The sequence below is a fragment of the Stegodyphus dumicola genome, chromosome 8 (assembly GCF_044657685.1).
Source record: "Stegodyphus dumicola isolate Sdum_Otavi_A_Nest chromosome 8, ASM4465768v1".
Classification (NCBI taxonomy): Eukaryota; Metazoa; Arthropoda; class Arachnida; order Araneae; family Eresidae; genus Stegodyphus; species Stegodyphus dumicola.
Genome location: NC_140775.1, coordinates 72,535,947 through 72,560,027, shown reverse-complemented (window position 1 = coordinate 72,560,027; position 24,081 = coordinate 72,535,947). Strand labels below are relative to the sequence as shown.

Below are 24,081 nucleotides of genomic sequence, written 5' to 3'. Positions count from 1 at the left end.
TTGTATGTAGAATTTAGTAGAGAATTTATAGTATGCATAGACTTTCCTATTATTCCAACTGTTGCTTGCCTAAGCCAGTTGGACATTCCGGAGAACTGAATTGTTGTGTATATATATCCAATTAATAAATTCTGAAAATTCTTATACTGGAATTCTCTATTCTTTGAAATGATTTCTTTATTGAAAATTGATTTATAAGTTAGAGAAAAATCTGTCAAATTTTTGGAAGTGTCTAAGAATATGGGACCAATTAAAGAACTTGAAAGTGATCTATGAACTTTGATTACTCGCTACTAGTTTGACTAAACTTAAGATGTGTACTGATATTTAGAAATGTTATTTTTACCATTAACTCAAGGACAAGTTTCTTTTTCCCACTGTTTCTTTTTTTAAATACAATTATGCCATTTAGTCTGATTATTACTGCTAGTTTGTATATTCCTTAGTAATTTATTTATTTAATGATTTAGTTATTACTGCTAGTTTGTATATTCCTTAGTAATTTATTTATTTAATGCAATTAAGGTGGATACTAAAGAGCAGTTAAAAAATGTGGCAAATATGAGGATTGTACGGTATCAGTACCTTCCAGAATTTGCAAAACATATTGGTTTGGGTGAAGAAAACTCCACAAGTACAGGTATCATTGCTCAGGAAGTTCAGACACTTATACCAGATGCAGTACAAGGTGCAGGAGATATTCTCCTCCCAAATGGACAACACATAGAAAATTTTCTTGTTGTGAATAAGGTATGATTTTGCAATGCATTTCAAATAAATATTTAAGCTTTAATATACATCATATAATGTAGTATACAACTATGATATTCAACTAAACTTTTGCAAATAAATTTTTATACATTTTATATACAGTCAAAAGTCGTTAATCCGGACTCGTCGGGACTTCGGCGATTCCGGATTATAGATCATCAGTTTAAATCTCGTAAGATGGCATGCAGAAATTATAAAATTAAAAATATGAAACCGTAATTTATGAAATAAAGAACAATTATGATCTAAAGGGTATCAAAATTTGCAAAAAGAAAAAGCTTAATATTTATTTGTTTACTTTATTAAACATTTCTTTCAATGTAAGTTGTTTAAGTTTTGCTTCGTTTCATGTGATAATACTTTCTCTTTAATTCTATTAAACAGACATAATTTCTTGTTCAGTTACAAAGTTCCGCCGTTCAAGTCCTATAATTGCTGTGTCAAGAATACCGACTAATTTGTCAATCGAAATTTTTTTGTTTTAAATAACCTCTGTCACTTTTTTTCGCTATCGGAAGCGAATTATAATGACGAGGAACTTGTTTTAAATCATATCAAAGACGAAGCATATCGAGATGAAATACTACATTTGGTAAGGAATTATAAGCCAAATAAAATAAAAACATCTGCGCCGAAGATAAGGATAGTGCTGACAAATCAACTTCCAATTCATTACGCGCCCGCCGCCGAGCAGCGTGAAATTGATAAACAGATTTCGGATTTCAAAACATACTTTCGCTTTAGATCCTTTACATATTAACAAATATATATCGGAAATTCTATTTGATATAATCGAAAGTTTAAGCTTACTTTTATAAAATTGCTCTTACAGTCTGCAAAAAATAATAAGCCGGATGCAATTCGAAAATTAAGGAACAACGCAATCATCAACATTAACTGAAATAGATAATCATTTAGCTTATACGTCCATTATACATAAAATGCACGCGCGAAAACGTATTCTGCACTTGCGCACACTCATATGCGCAGTTGTAAAAGGTCTTATGCGCACGCGTAAACGCCTCTGCGCATGTGTCAACGCGGCGCATGCGCAGAAAGTTTTTAGTTTTGATGTCCGGATTATAGATCATTCCGAATTATGGGTGTCCGAATTAACGACTTTTGACTGTATAAAACTGTTGAATAATTATGATCACATAGCCATAATGTAGTGCTTTTAGATGTTGTTTAAATACTAAAAAGGGAATGAATAAATACAGTAGGAGTAAAAAGTAATACTTCTTTAAATAGATTTTCTATTACTTTTCAGTTCTTTTTATTTAGTACTTAATATCACTGTATTGAAGAGTATAATGCTGTTGTATAAAGATTATTAGTTTAAAAAATTGTATGAAGATATTCATATTCTGGTTTAATACTTTGGTCTAGTAATTTAAAATTTAAATCACTAGAATATTTTTTTTTTAATTAAGAAAAGGGATATAAAACTTCTCGTGTTCCATGAAGTATTCCACGAGGCTTACAGATGTAAGTAAAAATGCATAGTGTAAGGAATTCAAGGATAAAAACAGAAAATCTAGGCCTGGAAAGAGCAAAGAAAATATATATATATATATAATACAAATATAGTAAAATACTAAAATATACCATGAAAGATTAAGCAATGTTAATACTCCTATAAAAATTATAAACCAAGTTAAAAAATACAATAACAATAAAAATGAGATAGTACTCAAACATAATACTGATACAAAGAAAAATAGTATATCAACAGTATTTGGAGTGAATTTGAAATTTTTTACTGAGCATTCAAACTCTATTATTATTTCATATTGGGGACTGTTGCTGCATTTGAAGGAAAGTTTTTGGCCCCTAATTGTCAGAAATAAAATTAATGAAAACAGTATTTAATATTAAAAAAATAAAATAAAAAATCTGAAAGGGTTAATATTTGTACAATTTACCCAGAAGGGTTCTTTTGAAGTTTAATATGATTTATCAACAAAAGCTATCTGGCCCAGATGAAATAGTGAAACATTTTATAACATATGAGATGAATATACATTTAGAATAACATGGAACATAATTATCTTGTGTAATTTGAAAAGTGAAACGTGTAACATAATTCTATAAAAAATATTTAATATTTTTAATTAACTTTATCATGAATTAAATGCATTTTTATTTAACTGAATCAGATGCAAAAGTAAAAGATAACATTTTTTAAAACTTCATCTGTTGCTTTTATTGATCAGTAGCAGAAAGATTAAATATGAAACATAAATATGGTACATTTTGTGGAATGGCAACAGACTTGAATGAAAGGACAAACAATTCATTGTGAAACAATACAAAATCCTAATTTGAGACTAATAGCCCTTTTGATTTTCTTAGAAAAGTATTACAATGAACAAGAAGTATGAAATCTGTTAAATGGCATTTTCCTTTTCAATTAATTATATTTTTAAACTATCTGATTTTTAAATTTGAATTTTAATCAGTAATAAAACTGCTTCAGGTTTGTGTAAATAAATCTATTGAAACATCTATCCTGATGACTGAATTGGAAGAAATTGACCAAAATATGAAATATCTATTAGTTTTATTTAATGCATTTATTAATTTAAATGATTATATTATACCCAGCATGATGCCATAAAAAAATCTGCTTTTGATTTTGTGTTTGTGTTTGCTAATATAAAAAGTTGAAATCTTTCTTACCAGATAATGGATCAAATAAAATGTTAAAAGATTATTATTACTATCATTATCATTTTAGTAATAATTTGGTTGCATATATTATTACTAAGATGTATTAAAGGCTCAAATTGCATACCTAAATCATTCTACCATATTTTTTCTTAACCTGATAATCTTATTGTATGTTATAACTGTTCTGAAATTAATCTTCCAGTTGAATGATTAAAAATAATATTTTACATGGAAGGCATTTTTAATTTCTATATTATGTATTATACTTATGAAAAATAAAAGTTTCCAAGTAGACTAATTTTTTAAATCAAAATAATGAAGTAAATATTATTAAAATATATTATAAAATGTCATTATTTTATTAATTTTCTTATTATTAATTTGTTTATTCTTATGCAATCAATTTTTAAATTTTTTATTCTTTATTTTTACTTTACTTAATCATTTTAGTAATTTTAAATTATGTCTCATTCTTATTATCGTTGTTTTTTTACAAGAGCATTTTTTACAATGACATTACAATTATTTTTCTTTTATCTTCTACATATTTTGTTTTCACTTATGTTTGTAATTAATCTGAATTGTTTGGTTTAGGAACGCATTTTCATGGAAAATGTTGGGGCAGTCAAAGAGCTTTGCAAAGTTACAGATAATTTAGAAACACGTATTGATGAGCTAGAAAAAGTTAATAAAAAACTGAGCAAAATTAAAAGGATAGATAGCTTGAAATCAACATCCAGTGGCAGTACAGTAACTAGGTATGATTGTGCTTTCTGTTAGATTGAAAAATTATTTATCAACAAAGTTATATCTAATATTTTTAAATTAAATTAATGTAGCTTTTCTCAGTTTTTCAAAATATTTTTGTTATTTTTATTTATGAAATGAAATGATAACTGAATAAATAATTAAGATTTTGAAAAAGAGAAGAATCTGCTCAATATTCAGAATTTATAAAAGAATTTTTAAATGTTGTGTTTTCTCAGTCATATTTCAGTATTCAGTTTAATCATATATAATTGAATTTAGATAAATACGATATCATCACATACAGGATTCAGACAAATTTATTATTCTCACACAATAATGCATTCAGACAAATATATTATTCTCACACAATAATGGATTCAGACAAATTTATTATTCTCACACAATAATGGATTCAGACATATTAAGTATCTTCACATTACCTTCTAGTGTTTTAATTTTGGTCAAATTGTTAAAAAGAAAAGGAAAAGTTAAATATCTTCCCTACTTTTCTACTTAAAATTCCTTCAGTGCAGTTTTGTTTTAGTATCAATATTGAATACAAATTATAATCTTATGTTAAAACTGCCGTATGTGCTTATGGCCTTGAGTTGTAATCTCCCGTCTTCTCAAAAAGCTAAATTTCGGAAACTACAGCACTTTTTTTACATATCTTATTCTGAAATCATTATAATTGGTTTACTGTACATCTTTTCATGGATAACTGAATCCTCCCTCCTATATATTAGGATGAAATTTCGTTGACTTTTAAAAGGGTCAGTGAACTTTTGTTTAAAAGCAAAATTATTTTTCATAGGTCTATAACCATTAATGCTACCAACATACAAAATACAGTTGTAAAGAGCTCTGACCAAGGATTGAACCCAATACCATTTTCTTATTTTGGCTTTTGAGTGACCAAATGATTTGACCATCGATTATTTTGGTCTTTGAGTGATCAAGTGCACCCATTAAAGAGTTTTAGCTTGTGGTTATCCTTCAGTTTCTTTCTTATCTTAAGATCACTCATTGTGTAATAAAGTGCAAATATCAATTTACAGATATTCTCACTTACTTATATTACTTGTAAGAGAAAAAAAAAGTTGGAAACTAAGTGATTAAGAATTAAAATCTAAATGTTTCTAAAAGGTTAGTTTTATTCTAAATCAGTATTCTTGAATAAATGAAATTAATATAAGTAAATGGTTGCATGATTAGCTGAAAAAGATTATATAGTAATATTTTCAATTTTTATAGTCATATGAGTACCCTCAATTCATCAAAAAGAACCTCTCGACATCCTTACCAGTACAAGCATACTGCAGTGAAAAATATTTGTGCTGAAGATGACCATTATTGCACAAATCACTTCTTGCAAGGAATAATAGTCATTTTAATCCTTATCATGGCCATCTGGTGAGTACTGATTTTTCTCTTTTTGAATATAATTGTATAATATTCACATATATCAGTCATAATTTATTTTATGTTTCTTATTTAAAAATAAAAGTTTTTCTGTAAGTTTATTCACAATCTTCATTTATGTATTAAAATATTTGGCAATTTTAACATTGAAATTTTTAAGTGTTATCAGAAACAGAAATAGTTTTGCATAAAAAAATCTTTCCTTTCAAACTAATAATGGAGGATAAAGTGAGCTAAAAGATTTGAATTATGTAGCTCTTATTTATGCTTAAGCAAATTGTGAGTAATAGTAAAAATAATAATAATAATAATAAGTCACATATCTTAATGGCTTCTTGATTTGCTATAAAATAATGAGTTAAAAATTTATTTTTGCCATTAACATGAAATTTAAATTTATTTAAAGCTTTTAAGTAATATTGAAATTACACTTTGAAGATAGCACAGCCTATGTGGTACTAGTTATGTAAAAAAGAAATATTAACTAATTATATTTAACTTAACTGTATACTTTACAGTAAAACTGAAATAATAATAATAAAAAAAGAAATTATGCTAGTATTATGTCATCAGTATAAATTAAAGCTGAGTAATTTTATATAGTTTCTGTTACAGTTTAAAAATTATTTGTTGACATACTGCTATTTATTTACTGTATTTTTAATTTTATCATTTGATAATGAGGTGTTTCTTTTTTCTTTCTTTTTATTTTTTAAGATTGATGAATATATACTTGATAGTACTGCATTGTATCTTAATGTATATAGTAATTGGAATGGTAATTATATATGATAAAAGAACTAAAGAGATATGACAGTTTACAGATATGACCATCAAAAGACTAAGGTAGTAATACCTTAATCTTTTGATGGTCATGAACAAGCTCATCTCACATTCCAGTTATGCACCGTAGTAGAACCAGCTAGAATTACAAATTTATGACTGATAGACACCATAGGAAATCTTATTAGGAAGAAAAAATTGCTTAATATCACTAGTGTCGAAAAGTTAATAATTAATAAAAATTGTACTTAACCATTTTATAGCTACATGTCAAAGCTATATCTTTTTTTATCTTTTATTCAAAACATTCTTGTCATCAAAGCCTTTATAAATACTGTTGACTTATTTTTCAGTTTGGCAGCTATGGCATCACTGTATGTTTTAGAATACAGAAATCGACATGTTCCTGTTCTACCTTTAGATATCAAGTAAGTTAAAAAAATTCGATACTTTAATTTTAGAATAATTTCATTTTATTTTAAGAAACATTTATTAATTTTGTAATTAAAATAGATTGAATAACAGTAGGATGATTCTTAAAAAACTGAAATATAACTAAAATTTATACCATTTCAAATTAAAATATTTTTCTAATAGATATTAAAATATTAAATTTTATGTACTGGAATAATTTTGAAAGCATTAAATTTCTGCAGATCCTTAATATAGATATGAAGGTTTTTCTGGGAAATAATAATATTTTCCATAATCTTTTCAATGATCATATTTTTAATGACATATTATAATAGATTTTATTAAGTTTTGTAACATAAGGTAAATTGTTTATTAAAAGCTAATTTTCATGGTGTATTAAAATATTCTTAATGTTGGCAGTGGTGATGATAAAGGCAAAGCATATTTTGCTTCCCTTAAATAAAACTAAGACTAATCTAAATAAAATTCATGCTTTATTCCGTAAATAAAATAAAATAATCTAACACTGTAGCCTTTACATTTAAAATCATTAAGTGAAAGAAAAACTAGCATAATGCTAACTGATAATCACACAAGAGAACAAGACATTCGCCGATACCGGCGTACTTTTATATATATTATACTCGGCCAACCCGCCGATCTTGACGTCATTGGCCAATCAGCGGCAACCACGTTAGCTTACTGCCGATTAACCTCCGATCAAAATTTGCATGTGGAAAACTAAAGCCAACAAACGGCCCTCTTTTCCTCATGCAAAGACAAAAACAAAACTTACACAGAAGTTCATAGTTCAATTCTACGAAAACACTTATTGTCTTTAAACACTGAAAACATCTAAACAAAACTTTCTTAAATTAACAGCAGTCGCTGCTTTTGTAAATAAGTCGGCAGTATTTAATTTATTGGTGATAAATTCAAGGTCAAACACTCCATCATTTACTAGTCTTCTAACAAAGTGATATTTTACATCTATGTGCTTAGTTCAGCGATTTTCTATTGGAGATCTAGAAAAATCAATGGCAGACTTGTTATCACAAAATAGTGTACACTCTCTTATATTAAACCTTAAAATTTCATCTTGTAAGACATTTTTCGTCCACATTAATTCCTTCGCTGCTTCAGATAAGGTGATATACTCCGCTTCCATGGTTGATAAACTTACACATTTTTGTTTAACAGTTTTCAGATTACCGGTACTTCATCTAAATATAATATAAATCCTCCCATGGACATGCAATCATCTCTATTACTTGCATAATCAGCATCTGAATAACAATATAAATTTATATGTTTAATTTTCGATAAGTTTAACTTATATAATTTAGTACTATTGAGATAACCGAGCAATTTCAACAACGCTTCCCAATGCCTAATTCCAGGATTCTCCTGAAATAGTGATAAGATATTCACTGCATATGTAATATCAGGCCTTGTCCTGTTAGCTACAAAAACTAAACATCCTAACAGATTTCTAAAGGGTAATGTATGCATTTCCGCAATTTCTGCACTTGTAGATGGACAATCTAATTTTGTAAGAATAGTGCCTTTAGCTATGGGAAGTAAAGTTATTGGTATCTGGAAATGTTTAAATTTTTCAAAAATTTCTTCGATATATTTTTGCTGATGTATAAAAACCCCATTCTCATTCTCTAAGAATTCAATTCCAAGTAACGTTTTAGTTTTGCCTAATACTTTAAGATCAAAAAACTTACTCAGCTGTGAAATTACTTTATCTATACTATATTGATCTTTACTAAAAATCACAATATCATCTACATATAACAAGAGAATTACATTTGAACCCTTATAAACACAATTACACCATTGTATTTTCTTAAAATGTAGATTTTCTAAAGTACTTTCAAATTCACAAAGCCATTCACGGCCGCTTTGATGTAGACCATAAATGGCCTTGTGTAATAAACAGACTTTATTTTTCTCTTTGATAAATCCCTCTGGTTGGGTCATATATATTTTCTCATTTAGGTTTGCATATAAATATGCATTCTTTACATCTAACTGACAATTAGTCCATTCATATAAACATACAAGTATAGTGAAAAATATTCTTATGATTGAAAAATTTACTACAGGACTGTAAACGTCATCAAAATCTTCACCTCTTTTCTGCCTGAATCCCTGTGCTACCAAACGTGCTTTGTATCTAACCACTTGATTCTTTTCGTTTCTTTTTAGCATATAGACCCATTTCTTTCCTATCATAGTTTTATTTTCTGGCTTTTCGACTAATTCCCAAACCTTTCTTTTCTTCATTGTGTCAATTTCTTCTTTCATTGCCTTATCCCATTAATCAGCATTTACTGATTTTCGTGCTTCCTTAAAATTTAGTGGGATAACAATTTCTACGGAATTTGCCCCTTCAAACACGGAGCTAGTCTCCTGTTCTACAAAATTAACTTTCCCCAAGTATTCGTTTTTTCCACTAAAATCAAGCTTATCTTTTTCAAATTTAATATTTCTTGCCTCACAATACTTTTCAATATCATTATAGGATCTAAAACAGGTGTCTGTTCCCTCTACATAATAATATATGTCTGTACGTGTTCCATCTGGCCTTTTAACTGCTTTTCTTTGCCAGTTTAAGTCTGATACTTCTTTCGGAGTAGATTTGTCATCTGACAACTTTATTGATTCTCTAGAAATTTCATGTTCTTCATCTGATTCTGCTAATAGCTCAGATTCCTCTAGTCTTTTAAATTTAGGTTTGATTTCTGTTCCAGGATGCCATTTGCTGCATATAGTTTTTCATCGAACTTCACATTACAGGTTTCTATTAATCTGCGGGCCCACCAGCGGCCGAGCGGTAAAGTCGCTGAACACTGGTAGTTCGGTCCGAGGTTCGAATCCCGCGAACGGGCTGGCTGCATGGGCGTTTTCGTGGTTTTCCCCATGTGTAACGTGTATACGAGCCAGTTTCCCTTAGAAAGTCCTCCACGAAAGGCATCCCTCCCCTTAGGCAGATAACCCTAGTGTGCTTTGCCAAAATTAAATACACACACTATTAATCTGCATTCTTCTGGCAGCCATATCCTACAACCCCTAGTTTCCTTCACATATCCTACCATGATTCCTTCTTTGCACCTCATTTGTAATTTATTTCTAATCTGTTTTGGCACGCCAACATAGGCTTTACAACCAAATATTTTAAAATAAACAACACTGGGTTTTCTATTTAGGAACATTTCATAAGGGATTTGGTTGCTTTTATGACATACTCTGTTCCACATATGTACGAAACAGCCAAGAGCTTCTGCCTACCATTCTTTTCCCATTTTACCAACATTAAGCATAGCTTTAACTGCGTCTAATGCCATTCGGTTAAAACGTTCACACACACCGTTCCCTTCTGGGGTGTACGCGTTTGTGCGTTCGACATTAATTCCATTTTCGGCTAAGTACCCTTCGAATTGCCTGTTACAAAATTCCCTACTGTTATTGGTGTGTATACTTATTAATTTTCTATTCGTCAGTCTTTCTATTTGCCTATGATAATTCATAAAGTTGTAGAACGATTCATTTTTATTTTTCATACAATACACTGTTACTAATCTACTATAGTCATCTACAATAGCAAGGAAATATTTACTCACACCCTTAGATGGAACTGGTAGTGGGCCACAAACGTCTAAATAAACCAACTGCAATGGTTTATCCGATCTCTTCGGAACAGTTTTAAAAGTTATTCTACTAGATTTAGGAATAATACACGATTCACACCTCTCTATTGGTTTTCCAGTTTCTGGTAACCCTTTCACGCTTTGATTCTTACTAGTTTTCTTAATATAATCAAAATTTACGTGGCTAAATCTCTGATGCCATAGCATTGCATCGTCTACTTTATTTAACCTTCCAATTTCTGTACCGTAACTAACCTCTTTTTTATCTCTTGCATATCTAAATGGTTTTACGTGATAAAATCCGTCATATCGTTTAGCGTAGCGTAATCTATCCCAATTATTAAAGTATATCCACATGTTTCCTTTTGAAATCACAAAATGAGCACCTGCCTTTTCTAACCTTGCTCCTGATAATAAATTTCTTCTTCGATTTGAATTATATAACACATTATCTAACCCAATCCAATTTATTCGATTATCTACTTTTACTGCAAATTTGATGGTACCCTTTCCTAATACTTTACTTTCACAATTTTCTACAGCTAAAGACATATGTATATCGTTTATTTCTTCAAAATTTGTCATTAAATTTATATTATTACAGAAATGAGTTGTAGCTGCAGTATCTACGACCCAATGAAATTTATCTGCGTTACCTCCTTTATCTGTAGTTGTTACATAATTTTCTACTAACATTAATTCTTTATCTTTAAACTGTCCATTTTTATTTTCTATTTTAAACTTCTGATTTTTACTTACATTTTCTTTACATTAAGCAATTAAGTGCCCAAATTTATGACATCTGAAACAAGGTCCTATTTTCATATACCCCATTTTTTTCTTAGATTTAGTTTTATTTTAAACTTTATCTTTCCCTGCATTTGAATTAATAGTATTAAACACGCTTACCTTGCTGTCTTCTAAATCGACATTTACCTGGCGAAGTCGGCTTTCTTCCCTTACCAGTTCTTCAGCAATTCTTTCCAGCGTAAAATCTTCGTCCTTCCACCTATAGATCAACTGTACAATGCCGGAGTATTCCTCGGGTTATCTCCTTATTGCCTGGAATCCTTTAAAATGATCTGCCAAGTTGTGACCAGCTTCAGCCAACTTCTATGCAGTCATTCTTATCCTCGCGATGAATAATCCTATTTCTTCATTTGGCGTATATCTAATACTAAAAAATTCATCCAGTAACTGAATTATTCTTGCTCTTGTTTTGGGTTCGAATTGCTTCTGTAGAACTTCCCATGCTTCTTTACCACATGAACATTCTTGTATCAGCGGTCTGAACTCGGTTTTAATTCCATAATATAATGTAGTGAAGGCTCTGTTCTCTCTCAGTGTGAATTCCTGCTTTTCACGCCTTGTTGCACTTTTATCTAATTCTTCTTCTTTGTCCTATATGAAGCTCCAACAATTTCTATCCAGTAACAGCATTTTCATATCGACTTTCCATCGATCCCAGTTGTCATGGTTTAACAGCTCAAAACCTTCAGGTAGTAATGACATCTTCAATTAAGTGTGAGCACAACAATTTGAACAAACTTCTAAGACAGGTCAGCTTCTTTTCGTGGATAATGGCCCTCTTCACCTACATTCCTTCAATGCTGAGTTGAACTAGATGACTGATTAGTTGTTGGCGCTGGGCCCATAACCCTGTTGGCAGTGGCAATAAAGGCAAAGCATATTTTGCTTCCCTTCAATAAAGCTAAGACTAATCTAACTAAAATTCATGCTTTATTCCATAAATTAAAATAAGCTAACACTGTAGCCTTTACATTTAAAATCATTGAGTGAAAGAAAACTAGCATAATGCTAACTCTTAATACCAAGACATTCGCTGATACCGGCGTACATATATATAATATTTGGCCAACCCGCCGATCTTGGCATCATCGGCAACCACGTTAGCTTACCGCCGATTGACCTCCGATCAAAATTTGCATGTGGAAAACTAAAGCCAACACTTAAAAGCCATTAATGTAATTTTTTATAGTTCTGTTAACTTTGTCTTGGGGGAATGAGGGCTTCATTAATCTTAATTTTGATGCATTAAATTATTATCATTCAAAAGTCAAAAGTGTCTACAGCAATTGAAAGTTGAATTCTATGCTTTTTCATTAGCAACAACACCTTAGAAAGGTTCCAAAATGTTTGGTTAAAAAGTTTGTCTGATAATCATTTTTCAACATTGAAAAACCTTCTAAATTGCATTTAGTGACTTTCTCTTTTGATTAATAGTTATGGTTCACAGTATGGAACCAAAGATTTTCTCAAGTGTTTTTGTTAATGGAAAAGTACCCAGCTTGTTTTATATGAATTCTGTAAGACAAATTGAAGTAAATGAATTTGATTTTAATTAATTGAGGATCAAACCTGAATATTTTTTCGATATTTATAATTAATGACAAAAATATAAAACTTGGTAATACTTTTCTAATATATTCAAACTTATAACTGACTAACACCAAATGCCTAGCATTATGTTTCAGACACCATGTAAATGAATTGCGTTCCAATTAATGATGAAAAATTATTTTCTGCATTTTAAGAAATTTATGCTTATGATTTTGAAAGATTCTATTAATTATTTTCATATTACTTCTTTTCACAGTGAGAGAGCTTTGCTCAATATGACTAGCACAAAAGAACCATCTCTTCAATCATTCTTAGAATTTGACAAGACATACTCAAGCTTTGAAAATTCTATTGCTGTTCAAGAAAATAAGAAAGGTACTGCTTTTCTTGAAAATATTAATTAAAAGTGCTGAAGACTTTTTATAGATTTTGTACCATTTTATAATGCAACATCTGTATTATAAATTTTAGAGGTAGTATTATAAAGTATTAGTATTATAAATTTTAGAGGAATACACATCATTAGACCATATAATATTTCTGGTTTTAATATTAAACTAAGTATGGGTGTAGACCTCTTGGTTGTACTACTTGAAATAATTGGACTAAATTGAAAATAATTTTACACCAACATGTAGCTGCACAACATGCTATGATATATTTTGATCAGAAAATTATGCTGTAGAAATATGGACTAAATTGAAAATAATTTTACACTAACATGTAGCTGCACAACATGCTATGATATATTTTGATCAGAAAATTTTGCTGTAGAAATATTGTCCCTTTCAACATAATTCTTTACCAAATCTACTATTCCATATGTATTATTGTGGGAATTAATGTTACAAGTCATTTTTCTGTAGGTTGTGCATAAGCTCTACTGCCTTTCCCCCCATCTTCACCACCACATTCAATGGCATAAAATCCGGTTCTTTTTAATGTAGACTTGATTTTTGGAAACAGAAAAACATCAAATGGAACTAAACTGCAGGAGTATGAGGATGTTCTAAGGATTGCAGTCCTGCTCAGCCAAAAAATGACTTAATACTCAGAGCATTATAAGCAATCTTGTTGTCATGATGAAGAATCCATGCGCTATTTCTTCCACATTTCAGGTTCTGTTCTTTTCATTCATTCACAATAAACTCCTTATAATAGACTTAGTCAAACACTCATTTCACATGAATAATTTCTCAGATATATAGAAAATATTTCCATCATTGCTTTAAACTTGAATTTGCTCTGACATGTCTTCTTTTTCCTTGGTGAAAAGAAACTTTTCCACTGCATAAATTGGTGTATAGTTTTAGGATAACATTAAAAAAATAATGTTTTTTGCAGGTTATAACACTTTTTTTACAAACTTTGGGTCACTTTCAGTCTTTTTAAGTCTCCAGTCTTTTTAAGAACTTTAGTGCAACTTAAATATCCTTTTATATAGAAGGCTTCTTGGCACCATTTTTTAACAGACTCATTCAAAACTCATAACACTTTTAATAGACTATTCAACAAATTTCTTATCATAAATGTAAAATTTGTTAAATAGTCTCTTTTCATGTTTGCTAATTCAGCCATGACTCAAATTCTAAGCCCACATTTTTTCAGGATATCATCAAATTTTCACTTCCATTTTGGATATGTGAAGATGACCATTGCATCTTCAAACTCTTCTATAAATCTCATTAACAAAAATTTTTATACACAATAAACAATCATTACTACACATTTTTTGTAACAGCTTTTGCATCTGTAATGAATTTATCAGATTTTTTCATATAATTTCACATTCACATGTGGTTGATAATCACATTTATCATGATTTCAATGAAACAGAAACATGTTTCAACTTTAGACAAAATCTGCTGCTGAACTGAATAGTTCATTTCCATGAAATATTAACCTAGAAACACAATCAGTCATGTATTCCTTTTTGTTTCTAAACTAACTGCAGGGAGAAAGGAAGTGAGTTAGCTTATTTTTTAGAGTCACATCATAGTATTACTGGTTATATAGACGATTTCAAATTAATAGACTTCAAGCTGTAAATGAAATGAAATTGATTTTTAACCAACAAATGTAATTAAAGTTCTATGAATAAATATTCTATACAAAAAATGAGGCTAAATTAAATAAATATGTAAAGAAATAGTTACCCTAAAATATTTGTATATATATATATATATATATATATATATATATATATTTAATCAGTCTTTGGCTGACTAGTTTTCCAGCACTTTTTTTAGAATTTAAACCCTAATGATTTGAAACAGGGTGAATGTTTTGTTATCTTGTTAAGATTTGTGAGAATAAATAATAAATCCTCATATTTCAAAAAATAACATTAAAGTTCACAATTTTGTTTAATAATTATTTGTTAAAATGACTTTAGATTTATAAATTATTATTGCACAAATATAGTACAACAGAACTTTTAGAAATACATTTTTAAATATATACAAAGGGTATATCTTACTTTTTATTACAAAATACAATTCATTAATAGTAATAATCACTTAATCTTGTTTTTGAAAAAAGATTTTTGACAAATGTGAAAAAATATGTATATCCTTATGTCACCTTTACTTTCACAACTGTTGGTCATAGACATATACTTCCAGGTACAAAATTGTTTTAAGTGATGCAAAAATATATGTTTTAGTTGGTATAAAGAGTCAGACTTTATACATCTACCTAGCCTACTTGCATTTAATAAAATTTTGTAACCATTATAAAAAGTAAAATTAAAAAGTGTGACTTCTCTATGACAAAAACTGACCCGGATATTTCATTTTGAAGTTGAAAATCATATTCAGGGGCTATACACAAAATGAATTGCAAGATGTTTGCATTGATTTTTATGTATCTAAAAACATCAGTTTAGAAAAGATTTTTGATCTTAATAGATTAAGTGACATACATTTTTATGCAAATTGTTAAGCACATTAATGACTGTACAGTTTTTTTTTTTTTCCCAAGAAAAGGAGATCTTATTCTGAAAATCTTGTAGAATTCATGTTCTAGAAAATCCTGGCAGGTTTCAGTATTGGCATATAGTCACTGGTAGCATGATATGAATAAATTTAAAATTATAAATATTTCTAGCTTAATTATATATGATTATTAGATAATTGTAATAAAATTTCATGAGAATGTTTGTAATATAGTTTTAACATTAGAAAACTTATATATAATTACTTGAATATTACTTCTTTTGATATACCATGTGTAACAAAATTATAAAATGTTACACATTACTAAATCACAAAAGACTATCATTCATTGGTATATAAGTGGAAAAAGTCAACCTCAAATCTTAATTTATGTATCAACCTAACCCTCAAGGCAAACTGAAAATTATATCAAAAATTGCAAATTTCAAAATTAAATATCTCAGCCAATTTTTATCATGACGGAATCTATCATGACTTTTGTAATTAGTATAGGGATGGGCATCATATAAAAAGTCTGATTTTTGAAAATTTACAACTGTTAAAACATTGCATCATTTAAAATAATTTTGTAACTGAAAATATAAGTCTACAGTCAATGGTTGCAAAAATGTAAGTAGGGTAAGGACTTTGTAGACACAGTGTATGTATGTATGTAATATGCTATATACTAATTATATCAAATTATGTGTTCAAATTTTTTAATTACACATACTTTTGTAGGGTTTATATTTATTTTAAGTTTAAACTATCTTTCCTGTCAAGCCTTACTTTCCCCTGGAATTGCCAATGCCAGAGTATGTAAATTTTAGTAGAACGCGTAAAGTATTCAAAATAGTCAGCAGAAGTATTCTGAGTTAAATAGAAGGGAAACGAGTTCGAAAGTGTGCTTTCTTGCTTCACGAGTATGGAGGTGGCTAGTTAGAAATTGAAGAACCACGCTGTGTGCTTGCCTCGGCAGATAGTTAAATCTTTCAATGTAATATTCAGAAGTTTCCTGAATTATCAGCAGTATCTTAGAACGTGGTTAGGTTAGTTACATTTAGAGAGCCTCGTAGGTAGTCACTTGTTATTATTCATTTTTAGTTTCTTATTTTTATTTTACCGCCGGGTCGGCGTAGTTTGTGAGCGTCAAGAGCACGCATCTGTAATTTCTAAAGTTGAATAAAAAGGGATTTAAACCCTTCTCAAGACTTTGTGTACTTTCCAGTTCATAGCAGTCACCACTATTGTTGCGTGCAGGTTGGGAGCGCGCAACATTGCACTTTAATTAAATATAAGTTGATGTATTAGTCAAATACATTTATACTTTATGCTATTTATAGTTTTTATCCTCTTCATTTGTAATTCATGTGAATATTCATATTTTTGTTTTTCTCTTTTTCTTCTTTAGTTGGTTCAGAGAGAGTGAGAATCTTAGAAATTTCAATCACTTAATGGCAGTATCTGTTTAGCTTAGTATTTGTCTTATTCTGCTAATTTATAATCTGTATTTTCAAATACTTCTAGTTAGGATTAATTACCTTTAAAACTGGAAATATACTTGTAAATTGAAATATAAAAACACCTAAATCCCAATGGTATTTTTCTCATTTAAATTTTTAACAGTGCATCTGAGTATTTATACATTAAACTAAAGGGCTGCTTTTTTATTATTTCTGTTTATTCACTCTTCCAAATAAATAAATAAATTATAATACAGTTGTGAGTATTATGATTTATCCATAATTCATTATAAAACAATGTATGCTTTAACTTTTTTTTAGAAAAAAAGTGCATAAATAATGGAATTTTTTAAACAATTTTATGCTGCAGATAACAACCGATCTAATCAACGAATGAGCAATGCAGGTTCAAATAGTGTTACTCAGTCTCAAGAAACTACTGCCATGTCACATTCATATCGTAGTCTTCCTACATCTATTCCTATACTGAAACCCAGAGTTATTGGTACTCCAGCTACTTGTCGAAATACTCGACAGCAATATTCAGAGTGTTCTATGTACTGTTGTTCTCCATCTGTCAGCCAAAGAAGAGCTATGGTTCAAATTAATGAAGAAATCTTACATGCAAGACATACTTATGATGAAAAATCACAAGTACCTTTTCATTCAATAAGTAATTATTATTTTCATTTGATTTTTAATATTTAATTATTTATTTGATTGAAAAACTTTTAAAATGTTTTATAACACTTCTTATTTAACTGTTTTTATAGTTAACAGATAGGATATAACAATAATTTCCTTTCCTAAAAGGACATACAACTGAAAAGAAAGGAAACAACTGGAATTTGAAAGGATCATTAAAAAAGTGAAATAGCTTTTAAACTGGAATTTATTCATATTATTTGGGATTTTAATAATATAATTTCAATATAGCTGTTCTGAATTATTTCCATGTAAGTTTTAAAATGTTTTTCGTCTTTGACTGAGAAGAGCAGAAAATAGTATTTTCAGGTTTCGGGGATGTAATTAAGTTTTTAATATAAAGCTACAAAAACATAAAATATTGTCTTTAAAATTTTCTAATTACAACATAATTAACTTCACATCATATGTGAAAGGTAGTATATAGCTCCTGTTTCAGTCCCCTTCATCTTCTCCTCCCAGTAAAAATCTGCTAGTAAAATAAATTTGTGTGCTGAGACCAGTATGAATAGTACACCTTTTATATTTTTAACAGCTACTACAGGCTTGTTGCTTGAAACTCTCCAGTTATGAGTACATACTTTTTAGAAAATTTTAAATATTGCGACATTTAATTGCATTTATTATTTCTCCTACTGAAACTAATACATTACAAAGTCTCTAATTCGGACGTCCATTATCCGGAATGATCTCTAATCCAGATCTCAAAGCCATAAACTTACGCATGCGCATTTGATGTGCTCATCTGCTACGCATGCACGTAAAACCAGTAAAGCATTTACCCATGTGCGCTTCCAATAGTGAAGAAAGTAACAGAGAACGTTATTGAAAATGAAAAAATACAACCTAAGTTTTAATAAATAAAAGTTTGCTTTATGTACTTTTCTGAAGATACATTTCTGTTATACATAAAATTCATTTTGATGAAAATTATTAAAGTAATATGATTTAAACTACTTTTACTTAAAGTAAAGTAGCAGCAAAATGTTACCATATGAAAATCAAATTGTTAGATAAAAATTTCCAATTTTATGATTTCTATGAAGAATTATACACTGCTGGTCATCCAAAATGCAGTAAAAGAACAAGAGATATCAGAGCCATATTTACTGTATAAATAGCATAAGTAACCAGGGTAAACTGGTTAAAATTATGGACACACTGAACTTGTGAAATATGAAGAAATCAGTATTTTGTGTAACCACCATGTTTGGTGTATGCTTGTTAACAAAGCATGTCTCATTACCAGGCATGCACCTGTATAGTGCACACAAAAGATTTTTTTTATATGCACTTTTTTACTATAGTACAAATTTTTGAAAGATAATAGAGATAATTATGAATAATGCAGTATATACTTTTTTAATATATTTTAAAAGTTATCTAGATTCTAAATAATATTATTTATTCTGAATAAAGTTTGATAAACATTTATCATGTTTGTTGCTTTTTTAGATCTCAGTGAATCTCATGTTTATAGTGAGTTAGAGAAGGATACATATAATGCAAATGTTGAAAGTTCTAGTGATTTCTCAGCAACTGGTACAGAAAGTACAAGTTCACCATATGAGCCTACAACTGCTGTTTCATATTCATCTGCTTTTTCTGCAGAAAAAGCAGAAGAACATTCTGTTCATCAAAATCAATTAAAACCTAGTCGGGATATGATGATGGCTTCAAGAGGGAAAAGTTTGAATGATAAAAACTCAACAGAAGAAAATAGCAGTGTTGATAATGAAAAAGTTCCCATATCAAATCAGTTTGATCAAAAAATAAAGAACATTTTCAAAAATGATAAAGTGTCTATGGTAACTGCTGATTCGGGTAAAAGGACACGGAGGGGCACTAAACCATTTGCAAGAAAAGGTATGTTTCTTTTTACAAATGTTTAAACTTCTAATTGTGTGAATTTTTTAATCTATGTATAATACAAATGCATACATTTTTAAATGTATTTTCCGTGTAAAAGTTTAAGTTAAATTGTTTATGCAAAACTGTCTTTAATGATAGCACATAAATAGTTCATTTGTTGTTTTTCATACTGAATGTACAAGAGTGCCTAGCTTCTTTTTCTTCCTTTTTTTTTTTTTTTTTTTTTTTTTTTTTTTTTGGAGGGAGGGGAACCTGACTACCTTAAATGAGTTAAAAAATTAAGGTGAAACTGCGAGTAGTAGTTTAATTAGATAGAGATTCTCTACAGTGATTAAAGTGACAATGACATCCACTTAAAAAAAAAGTGGATGAATTTTAGGGCTACATCTTTATATAAAATAACAGCTAATAAATAAATAAATAAACATTTTAAATATAAATATATGTACATTTTAAAAAAAGTGGATGAATTTTAGGGCTACATCTTTATATAAAATAACAGCTAATAAATAAATAAATAAACATTTTAAATATAAATATATGTACATTTTAAGGGTATCTAGCTTGCTTCTGAATAAGTTTGGTATCTTTGACAGGGTTAAAAGCAACAGAAAAATCCAACAAGTATGGTAACTAAATTAGAAAAAAAACATTTTATAAAATTATAACTAGAAAAGAACATACTTAGGAATTTTAGAATTAGTTTCTTATATAAAAGTCTTTATTAACAACAAATTAGTAAATTCTTTGTAATTTTTAATATAAAACTACTTGCATTATAATGGTACATAACATGCTTCTGAATAAGTTGGGTGTCCTTGATAAAGTTAACAGATTAAGGAAAGTCTATAACTTTGACATTTTAACAGAGAAAGAAACTCTGTAAAGTAATGGCTAAGGTAATGATAGTTTCTCTGTGAATTCTACTTAGAAGCAATACCTACTGAAGAAATAATGTTTTATTGCATGAATAGATATGTCTAATTCAAAAGCAAAATAATACAGTTCATTCAAATTAAACAAAAGATTTAATGGCTTCATTAGCTTAAGGAAGTAAAGCATTTAACTGTAGCATTCATTCAAATTTCAAGTTTATTTTTGATCTAGAAAATTCTTCACTGTATACACTGAAGAGCCAAAACATAATGACCACCTACTCAAGCCTTCGTATGGGTAACTAATAACTAGCTTTGGTATGGGAGCCATAAGTTCTTGGTAGATGACTGGAGACAGATTGTACTAAATATCTAAGTAGCAGTCATGCAAATTCGAGATATTCTGACATGGTGTTGTTTGAGCTCTGAGCTGCTCCATGACATCCCAAATATGCTCTATTGGCTTAAGATCCAGTGAGTTAGGTGGCCATGACATTAATTGGAATTTATCCTTATGCTCCTCGAACCACTCTAACACAGTTTGAGCCTTGTTACATGGGGCATTGTCCAGCTGGAAGATCACATTTCCAGTTGGAAAGACAGATGCTATGTAAGGATACAACTTATCCGCAGTTATGTTCAGATAGTCTGCAGCTTTCATGGTCTGTTGTACCTCAACTAAGGGTCCTAGAGCCACCCATGAAAACATCTCCCAAAACATAATACCACCTTCACCAGTCTCTGTATGACCTGCTTACCCCTATAAGGGGAAGTAACTGTTCGCATGGAAGACAGCACACCCTGACATGACCATCAACATGATAAATGAGAAATCATAATTCATCCAACCAGGCAACTATCTTCCACTTATCCACAGTCTAGTCTCGATGTTCCCGGGCCCACTGTAGGTGTAGTTGACAATGATCTTGGTCAATAGAGGCACCAGAGTAGAATGTCTGCTGTGCAATCCCATATCCAACAGTGTACCCTGAATTGTGCATTTCGAAGCACTTGTGGTTAGACTTGCATTGTATTTGGGCTGTCAGCTGAGCCACTGTTTGGCACCGATTTTGTATCAAGCAGGACAGTTTCTGATGTCCTTTTCCTTTGATGACGTGTGGACATCCAACACTTTGGTGTCTACTGCTGGTTTCACCTTCATTCATCAACTTCACATAAATATTAACAACAGATCACGAATAACCTGCCTGTTGTGCAGTTTCAGATACTCGTTCCAAGTTTTCGGGACATTACAATCTGTCCTCTACAAATTTCGCCTAGATCAGCAGCCTTTCCCATCACTCACAAAAGTAAGTGCAGGAATGATTCTTAACCTTCAGCAGCAGTTAAATACTATTCCCACTTAATCACGTGCCCTCTACATAATGGAGATGAGTTCATTGAAAAATGTGGGGATGGCTATAATGTTTTGATTTGCCACTGTATATATGCAAGGTAAAGTTAAAACTTGAGCTTATTTGAAATACTCAAATTCTAGACATATGATGTTGTATAAACATGACATGCCACATTATTGGTTTAACTGGTGGCAGATTTGTACATTTTGAAAATAAATATGTGTGATGTATGTAGTGAATTTGCTCAAACTGAAAAGATATTGTATCATTTTAACTGAAAATAATTCAGTAATTTCTTTTCAAGAATGTGAAATAATTAAATCTAAAAAATTCTCAAAAGTCTTTGCAACATTCATATTTTGCCTTTTTAATCCTATTCATTAGTAAGATAAACTTGTGGAAGTTTAATCCCTTCTTTATTCACTTGTGGAAGTTTTTGTTGGACAGAAAACTGCTTTGAACAATTTCTACTTGTCAATAAGGATTCACTTGTACTTTCAATGTTTTAAATTGCATTCTTGACTGTTGATTTTATTATAACATTATTATTTTTCCCCTATGTACAATAAATTATTTTTTCTTTTCTTTCCTAATGTAAATTTGATCTTCTGTCCATTGTGAATTGTACCTATATTAAAATTTTAAAAAAATCAAGGTAAAGTTTTCCATTGTATCCTTGATAATGTTTTGCAGTTAACTCATATTTTTTTAATACAGTTTAAACTCCTTAAAAATTTCTTTTAACATAAGCTGCATCTGATTTTTGTTAAGGTCGAAAAATGGTTTAAGTTACTCGAATATGGTAAAGCACACAAAGGCCATCTGCCTAAGAGAAGGGATGCCTTCATGGAGGAGTTTTGAGTAGTCTGGAAATATATTTTCAATTATGTGCCAAGTGAATTGTAATGAATTTTCATTGAAGTAAAAAAAATGCCTTTGGATGTACTATTTTCCAGTATTTAATAATTTAAAGGTCTTAAAATAATACTGTAGAAAGTTTGAAATAGGTGATTTTATATACTATACATTAAAATAATTTTTATCTAGTAAGGTTATATTTACTTCAGACGTTGTACCTCATTAAATGCATAATTAAATCTCTTTTTCATAATTATTTTAGTAAAGTTAATCTTTTTTTAATCAAACGTCTCCTTTATTACTATAATCTATTTTCATTATTAGTTGAGCATCTGAAAATTAGTTTTGGACTATTTTAAGGTGTATATGCTTTCAAACATATAATCTCATAGGCTATGATTATTTTTAATATAAATAATTAATATTTTAGCTGAGAAAAATTTAGATGAAAAAATATGTTGTTATATCCATTATAAATAAATTTCGCTATATTGTTTTAGATTTACCCAAATCAATAGAATATTTAAGGCTGTTGGAATTGAATACTACAATTGGATTTGAGTACTGTAACACTTTACAGTGTGCTCTTCGTACTGGTCCTCGCTTCAGTTACCTTATACCTGTGTCTAAATATATGGTGGAAGAATACCTCACACTTCAATTTAAGTGAGCATTTTATTCTTCTTTTCCTCTGTTAATTTTGTTAAAAATAAATAAATGAATAAATAGAATAAAACTAAAAACAAAAATCTGAAAGCTTTCAGATTTTACAAGTATATTATGTCCAAAAGAGCTTTTTTTCCTATTTACACATACATACGTGTTTTGAAGTCAAGTCATTTTTCTATTCTGAATCTTACGAGGGTAAGTTGAAAAATAAGTTTCCCCTGTCGACTGTAGTCAGAGTTGTGTATGAAAGTCAAAAAATAGAATGAGACATTAAAGATATGATATACCTTTATTTTTCCACATAGGTACCAAGTACATTGAGACATTTGTCATATCGCTTGATAAGCTTCAAAAAGCCCTCCAGGAAAAAAATCAGGGCTTTGCATATGGAAGAAGCGTTGAACGGCTTGTTTCACTTCAGTATTGCTTCCAAAGCGCCTTCCCCCGAGATTTTTTTTCAAAGCCGGAAAAAACAGATGGAAGTCGCTTGGTGCAGGCGCTCCCAACCAAGA

The 24,081-nt window shown here is 29.6% G+C and overlaps 1 protein-coding gene across 1 annotated transcript in view; it reads left to right on the top strand.

Annotated features, from left to right (window-relative positions):
• LOC118184428 (uncharacterized) overlaps window positions 1-24,081 on the top strand; it is a 289,633-nt gene that overhangs the window by 248,905 nt on the left and 16,647 nt on the right. The window contains exons 14-21 of the mRNA XM_035354096.2: window positions 526-750; window positions 4,039-4,202; window positions 5,449-5,607; window positions 6,753-6,827; window positions 13,090-13,208; window positions 17,603-17,905; window positions 19,393-19,803; window positions 23,401-23,566. Of these exons, the coding sequence (XP_035209987.1) occupies window positions 526-750; window positions 4,039-4,202; window positions 5,449-5,607; window positions 6,753-6,827; window positions 13,090-13,208; window positions 17,603-17,905; window positions 19,393-19,803; window positions 23,401-23,566 (1,622 nt within the window). The remainder of the gene's footprint in view (window positions 1-525; window positions 751-4,038; window positions 4,203-5,448; window positions 5,608-6,752; window positions 6,828-13,089; window positions 13,209-17,602; window positions 17,906-19,392; window positions 19,804-23,400; window positions 23,567-24,081) is intronic.